Source organism: Priapulus caudatus, unplaced genomic scaffold, assembly GCF_000485595.1.
Source record: "Priapulus caudatus unplaced genomic scaffold, Priapulus_caudatus-5.0.1 Scaffold287, whole genome shotgun sequence".
Taxonomy (NCBI): Eukaryota; Metazoa; Priapulida; class Priapulimorpha; order Priapulimorphida; family Priapulidae; genus Priapulus; species Priapulus caudatus.
This window is the reverse complement of record NW_014577348.1, coordinates 141,469-149,636: the sequence shown is the minus strand read 5'-3', so window position 1 is coordinate 149,636 and position 8,168 is coordinate 141,469. Positions and strand designations below refer to the sequence as shown.

General features: G+C 44.0%; 1 protein-coding gene across 2 annotated transcripts in view; it reads right to left on the bottom strand.

Annotated features, from left to right (window-relative positions):
- The window catches only part of LOC106808573, a 23,965-nt gene extending 17,968 nt beyond the window's left edge, over window positions 1-5,997 (bottom strand). The window contains exon 1 of one of the 2 annotated variants that reach the window (XM_014811336.1): window positions 5,914-5,997. Coding sequence is in view for 1 of the 2 variants with exons in the window: in XM_014811335.1 (XP_014666821.1) it covers window positions 5,548-5,776 (229 nt within the window). In the remaining variant the exon portion in view is untranslated. Of the gene's footprint in view, window positions 1-5,547; window positions 5,836-5,913 lie in introns of those variants that run through there. The other variant, XM_014811335.1, reaches the window with a different exon arrangement.
- Between the last annotated feature and the right edge of the window lie 2,171 nt (window positions 5,998-8,168).

Below are 8,168 nucleotides of genomic sequence, written 5' to 3'. Positions count from 1 at the left end.
TTTTAAAGTTCCACACGGATAGTCAGAATAAGTCGAACTGTGCTCATCCAAAAATCCAGTAGGAATCAGAGACTAACGGCGCGTGTAGCATGCACGTACATTACCGCATTGACTTGTCTACACATAGACATGGGCAAACTGAGAAAACTGGGCATCACCACTGTCCTATTTACTGTGTCGGTCTTTTACTATTCTTGACACCATGTTGAGTCAGGAGGTTTATCTTGTGGGCGTTAATTAGACACAAATAATGAGTAGGACAAAAGGAGAGAGAGAGAGAGAGAGAGAGAGAGAGAGAGAAAGTTCATTATAAACAACAATGGTATTTTCTTGCATTTTGTTCTAGAATTAGCCAACAATCACTGGTGGGCGCTGTCGAAATACATTGCGTGTAGTGTAGTCACGTTCATTAGTAATATAGACTAGACTAAAGTTAGCTCTAACCACTATATGTATATTTAGTACGACACAAATACAAGGCACAGACACGACGGAATGGTTTAATATAAACATTTCAATTTAATATTATGCTTATATATTATTTATGCTGATAGACCAAACATATTCTGCAAAGTTATGCTCTACGCATACGACAAGGCAATTCTCACAAAAATGCTACAAAATGTAGACAGATAAAAAGAACCTCGAATTGAATACCTAGGTAAATACCACACAGTCATATTTATATACAATATACCACTGGAATATGCTACCATGAAATGGGCAGTGATGTAAACGACGAAGGATAGATACGAGATGCGGCACGCGCCGCGATTGTTAGTACAATAAGCAGACGGGATTAGTTTGGCTCGTCAGCAATCAATTAGCATGTCCAAGAACTGGACGCAAGTCGTCAGTTGTTTAACCACGCACGCACGCACGTGTACGTTCACACTCACGCACGCACGTGTACGTTCACACTCACGCACGCACGCACGTGTACGTGCCCACTCACGCACGCACGCACGCACGCACGTGTAGGTGCACACGCACGCACACACGCACGTGTACGTGTACGTGCACAGGCCCGCACGCACGCACGCACGTGTACCTACATACGCACGCACGCACGTGTACGTGCACAGGCGCGCACGCACGCACGCACGCACGCACGAACGCGCACACGTGTACTTGCACACGGACGCACGCACGCACGGGTACGTGCATACGCACGTACGCACGTGTACCTGCGCGCGCAGCATCAGCATCAGCAAGGCAGCCAGAATCAGCATAGCAGTCAACCTTCAAGGCTTCATCCTACATTTTCAATGTCAAAACAAGCTTCTTGTATTTGATTTGCTAAATTCCTAATCAACCGCATATAGCAGTAAATTGAGAGTAAGTTTATATCTATATTATACTAGCCACTAATTATAAATAATTTTATAGCTAGTTAAACCTGCCAAAAACATTTTGTGTAATAGGTGACTAAGCGGTAAAAACGCGAAAATCTCAGCACAGGGCGGCAGGTGCATTGTTAACCCAGGCAGCGTTGAACGTGTTAAGTTAAGGGGGAAATATTCCCCCTCCATTAACAATCTTGACCTTTGACCCTTGACCCCCCAAATTCGACATACCGAGTCTGCGGGCATGCGTGCGGTGTACTTGTGTGTTGCAGAGGAGCATTTGAATGGCATTTACAGGAAATTAACGCCAATAATAGGCGAAAGAAAGTAGAGAAACATTAAGTTAAAGTAACTATTGCGAGAGTTTTCCAGTGTTTTCACCACTTTCATGACACCTACCGTTATTGCTTGAGTAACAGCAATTGTCTAGAGTAACAATAAAATGTCTTAGAACCTTTTTATTCACCAAAAAGTGCCAATTTCGAACTACTGGTTTTGAACTAGTTTCGTAAACATTCGTTTTCTGTTATCTTGAACTAGCTTGTGGCGCCACCGCTTATCTGAAGTAGAAAAAGTACAGGCTCTCGCAAATTACGCACTTGTTTTCAATTACTCACCGACACAAATACAAGTTTACCAATTCTGCCATTAGGCATTATCGGCACACGATAAAATTTATTGCTGTTACGATGTGGTCAAATCCATTTGTGTATGCTATAACTGCATAAAATCTTAGTGTTTTTAATCTTGGTGTAATCAGTGATATTTCCACTGTCAGGTGAGACTATATTCAGCTATATTTAATAGTAAAGTAAAATTAAAGCTTTGGTAGTAAATACATTTTGTGTATATTTACCATATTTTTTTATTGAAACGTTCCAAGTGCCTGTGGGACCCAGCAAATGTGTTTTAGCATATGGGTTAAACTAATGCGTGGTGCGAAGCTAGACTTGGACCGTGACTACATCTTGCACTATCGAGTGCATGTTCATGATGTTGTTTATCAGGTTAATTGTTTGCAAGTTTTATACACAATGTAACACATCTAGACCCCGCCCCCCCCCTCATGGGTACGGATGCACCGCACCTGCATTCCAAATTTCTCCAGAAAAGGGGCACGTTTTGTCCAGCTATCTCCGGCCCGAGAATCCTTTAAAAAGGGTTACATTTAGCAGGTTTATCTGGAGAAACACAGAAAAGGGGGTATTTTATTCAACTGGCCTAGAGATATTTTTAAGAAGGGGTGTTTAAAACCAGCCCATAAGGAATTGATAATCCAGATGCAAAACTGAGGCTCAAAATGACTTTCGGAAATGATACCGATGGCTTGGGTGACTGCCCGCTAGTCCAAAGGCCCACTAGTCCGAAGGTTCACTAATCGATCCAAAGGCCCACTAGTCCGAAGGTTCACTAATCGATCCAAAGGCCCACTAGTTCGAAGGTTCACTAATCGATCCAAAGGCCCACTAGTCCGAAGGTTCACTAATCGATCCAAAGGCCCACTAGTCCGAAGGTTCACTAGTCCAAAGGACCACTAGTCCGAAGTCTCACTATAGTCCGAAACACTCACAGTGGATGTAGGGGGAGGTGTGTGGGGGGGGAGGTGTGTGGATGTGGCGAAATTGTAGACTACGGTGAAACCTCATTATACCACCCCTCGTAATACTGCCAATCTCACTTATCGCCAAGAAAATTCCAATGTACAGATAATTTGTATCTATTTGTACGTAATTTAGCCTCGTAATACCGCCCCTCGTTCACCATAAAACAACATAATTCACACAATTTGTACATTTTTGGCTCTAGAAAATTTTATTTGTTCAGTTTTCTGAAAATACACAGCAGCGTTCTAACCAGTGACAGTGTATGTGCATGGCCATCTGCAGCATGATGTTTATGACATTTATCGTTCCACTTTCCTGCAGCCTGCTACCAACCATGACGTGGCGCCATTAATCATCATACAATTTGCTAAATAATATCAGTGAAAATGTTAGTTTTCCATTGGGACTAGTGAGCCTTTAGACTAGTGAGCCTTCGGACTAGTGAACCTCCGGACCAGTGACCCTTCGGACTGACGAGCTGTAACCGATGGCTTGGTGCATTTAAATAAATCCTGAGATAAGGGGGTGTATTCTTGAAAAGACCTGAGATAAGGGAGTGTATTATTGAAGAGTCCAGAGATAGGGGGTGTATTTCTACCGAGTCTTGAGATAGGGGGTATAAAAAGACACAAAAAGCCCGCGCAAAGGGGGGTAAAAAATACAGAGTGGCTATATGCCCAGCAGCCGGCATATATATCTGACGGCTGCCGGGCACGGTCTTTGATTTTCTAAATGCCCGGCAGTTTATAATTTTCAGCGTTATCTCAAGTAAACAAGGGTTAGGGTTAGAGTTAGGGTTAGAGTTAGGAACTGCCAGGCATTTAGGAAATCGAAGACCGTGCCCGGCTGCCAGGCATATTGCCGTGCAGCGTAAAAAATATGGTCCTTCCTGTCCCTGAGATAGGAGGTGTTTTTGAAATCAGGGAAAAAGCCACAGGCACTCGCGGCTAGCTGGTCGGGGTTCGATAAATAGCAACCACGTTCTGCGCCTACCGTAGCGTGTATAAGAGTATATATGAGAGAAGGTATGAAACTAAATTTACCGGAAGTTTGCAGGCGACTTAGAACATGTGTCTTTATAGCTAAATTCCAATAAAAACTGTCACATCACTTACGTATCTCGATCGGGGGAGTCTTATTTATTCCATTGCTGGTTACATTGTGCCATGACGAAGCTGTAGAAGTACAATTTGAAGAAAAAATATGTGCGACAAGCGTGAACCTAACCAACTGCGCAACGGAAGTCGAATCTATGCGTTTGAAAAACGCAATCTGATTGGTGTGTTCACACTGGCAGTCTGCTAACGTGTTTTAAACAAAACGACCATACAGCCATATAAACCCATCGACCAATCAGATTGCGTCCTTCAAAAGCATAGGGTCGACTTCCGTTGCGCAGTTGGTTAGGTTCACGCTTGTCGCACACATTTTCTCTACAAATTATACTTCTACAGCTTCGTCACGGCACAATGTAACCAGCAATGGAATAAATAAGGCTCCCCCGATCGAGGTACGTAAGTGATGTGACAGTTTTTATTGGAATTTAGCTACAGAGACACATGTTCTAAGTCGCCTGCAAACTTCCGGTAAATTTAGTTTCATACCTTCTCTCATATATACTCTTATACACACTATGGTAGGCGCAAAACGGGGTTGCTATTTATCGAACCCCGACCAGCCAGTCGCGAGTGCCTGTGGAACAAGCGTAGCTAGGCATCCACCTAATATGCTTGAGTGGGGGAAGCTGGGATCGAGACTAACGTACATATTGATTTTGTGCAAAGTGTTGCTCATAGTCATAGGGTCTATGTCCCCCAGGGTACTGCCAGAACGTACCCTGGTAACTATCTGATATGGTTAGGGTTAGGGAGTAGGCGTAGGCGACTCCCTAGACTCGTTAGTGAAGTAGGCGAGGTACGGTCCGGCATATTAGATAGTACCAGGGTAGGTCTACTGGACCACAGGCACTTGAACTTGAAGCGTTTCATCTGTAAACACACGCCGCCGCCATTGCTGCTACGCTCACTGACACATAAATATATAGTCCATAAATAACACTATACACTATAGACTATATAGGCTAGACTATATACACTAAATAACACTATACACTAACACAATACACAAACACACTATATATTTATGTGTCAGTGAGCGTAGCAGCAATGGCGGCGGCGTGTGTTTACAGATGAAACGCTTCAAGTGCCTGTGTACTGGACCGTACCCAGGGCCAGGGTACGTTCAGGCAGTAACCTGGGGGACATAGACCCTCTCAGCCAAAGTGTTCATATCGCAGCCGTGCAACTCGGTACCAGGACAAATAGCACATGTTTACAGGTCACACGTGTTGATTAATAAGAATCTTATTAAGATTGACCTATAGGGGGCCAATCTGGTTCAAGATAGAGAACATGGGTACCAATAAAACCAATGTCATTTACATCAATATAAATATAATAGGTTATGGTTATGGTTAGGGTTAGGGTCAGGGTCAGGGTTAGGGTCAGGGTTAGGGTTAGAATTAGGGTTAGGGTTAGGGTTAGGCACATTGGTTTTATTGGGACCCATGTTCTCTATCCTTGGGCCCAAAATCTTACTTTTGAGGGCTTTCATTAAGTGGAGGAGAGGTTTGTTGATTGTGCTCACGCGATTGTCGTTTTCTATCTCTTTAACACAAAGTATTATAGGCTCGATAGCTTCCACTGTCTGTGCTAGCTCTGCACGTCTCACTGGCTGTATATGAAGCTCATTTGCCAGAATGATAACTTTAAAACTTGTGCTAATAATCGCTGAAGCCGTTTCACAAACAGCTAAGATAGTAGCCATTTTGGCGGAACACTTCAGTCGGGTACAGTTCTCTGTGTCGTATAATATAACGCTGCGTCAAACAACACAGTAAAGACCTTGGACCCATCTAAGATTAAAGCGAGATAACAAACCGGACGCGTCTATTTTTACCGTACCGCAAATGCGTAAACGTCCCACACGGGTTCCTCTAATTGGCTACTTTTTGCTTCTACGTGTAAAGTATCGGATGTCAAGACATAATTGGGCGTTGTGTAATGGTGGTGTGTGTGTGTGTGTGTGTGTGTGTGTGTGTTGTGTGTGTTGTGGTGTGTGTTGTGTGTGTGTGTGTGTGTGTGTGTGTGTGTGTGTGTAGTGTGTGTGTGTGTGTGTGTGTGTGTGCGTGCGTGTGCGCGCGTACACGCGTGTATTTATATACTGTCCGTATTTATTTATGTAGAGTCTGTCACGACTACGGCGTTTCGGCACGTAGGCAGAGTGGAAGCTAGGAAACGTGGCAAGCGTGTGCGTGCGCGCGCGCGCGCGCGTTGTGTGTGTGTGTTGTGTGTGTGTGTGTGTGTGTGTGTGTGTGTGAGTGTGTTGTATGTGTGGTGTGTGTGTGTTGTGGTGTGTTGTGTTGTGTCTGGTTGTGTGTTGTGTGTGTTTGTGTGTGTATGTTGTGTGTGTGGTGTGTGTGTGTGTGTGGTGTGGTGTAGTGGTGTGTGGGGTGTGTGTGTGTGGAGGCGGGAGTGGCCGTGTCGGCGGACATCAGCATCTGATGGCTGACTTTCTCTTCCCCTTTGGGGCCCCCTTCCTTCCATTAGCCTCTTTACTGTGGGGGGGTCCTCTTTTTCCAGTGCGGACGACTCTCTTCCGCCGCCCCCGCTTTTCATGATCCTCTGAATTCTCCATTCTTCTGTTACGATTATTTCTCTTACCTGCCCTGCTCTCTTCATTAAACCTCTAATTCTTCCTTATGCTACAGTTCTTCTCTTGCCTCCCCTGCTCTCCCTATGACCTCTATTCTCCATCTACGTTCTCCTTTCTTCCTCCCTTTCTCTCTCCATACCTCTTATCTCCATCTACGTCTTTCTCTTCCTCCCTCGCTCCCATTTACCTTCTTAAATCTTCATCTTACGTTTCTCTTGCCTCCCCTCCTCTTTACCATAACCTCTGTCTCCATCTTACCTATTCTCTTTCTCTCCCTCCTCTCTCATTACTCTCATCTCCATCTACGTCTATTTCCTCCCTCTCTCCCTAATCTTGAATCATAACTTCCTCCTTTAAATGGCGGTTTTACTTGCGGATTTCTCATCACTATATAAAGGGCTCTATATCACGGAGTCGCGTCAAGTGGATTTTTTTCTACTCGCCAAATTTTCTTATGAGTTCAGTTTGTATGAAACTAATAACAATCCAGGCGATCGCTGAATGATGTAGGCATTATCGCACCTTCGGTCATTTTACACGTTGAGGTCAACCCGATTATGGAAACTTCTGGTCTACCGTTGCCCATCCTTGCGGACCTTGGCTCGGTCACGGGTAGTCCTAAAACTGCTGACTCATTTCTTAATCAAACCATCTTCTGGGCCATTTTACGTTTAAAAAATCAGCTGCAATTGAGTCTCTGCTTATATATATATATGTGCGTTGATATGGCCGGCGCGATGCCCTTATGCTGTCTTTAAACAGACGCGCCTGTACAGCGTTGCGTGTACCCGCGGCGGATGTTGGACTTGTGTGTGGTGTGCTGTGTGTGTGTGTGTGTGTGTGTGTGGTGTGTGTGTGTAGAGGAAACTTGTATTTGACTACATGAAATACATAAAATATTTTTCGAGGAAAAAAGAAGGAGGTCGGTGAGAAAGAGAGAGAGAGAGAGAGGAGAGAGAGAGAGAGATGAGAGAAAGGAGAGATGTGAGTAGAGTAGTAGATGATAGAGTGAGAAGAGAAAGGAAGAGATGGAGATGACGAGATCGAGAGAAAGAGAAGTGCAGAGAGAGAGAGAGAGCAGTAGAGAGGAGAGAGAAGAGAGAGAGAGGAGCACACGAGAGAGAGAGAGACGAGAGAGGAGAGAGAGCGGAGCTGCGCTAGCGGTAGGTGAAATAAATTCATTTTGTGAAAAATTTCGCAATTCATATAAAACAATTAAACACAGAAACACGTACATTTCTTTTAGCTCAGCGTATAAACTGTTTAACTAGGAGAAGCTGCTACATATACATATTTGTCAATTGCGTGATATGAATTTACAAAGAACAAGTTTAATAAGATTAATGTTAATGGGCTATACAGTAGACATTTCGTGTCTAATACTTATTTACAGTGCGCCGCTGGTTGGGCTCTTTAGAATCTAGAATAATAGAAAACAAGATAAGTATTTTTTGACGCAATGAAAAGTAGGACGTCGGCATGACATGAGACCATTTCTAGTCCT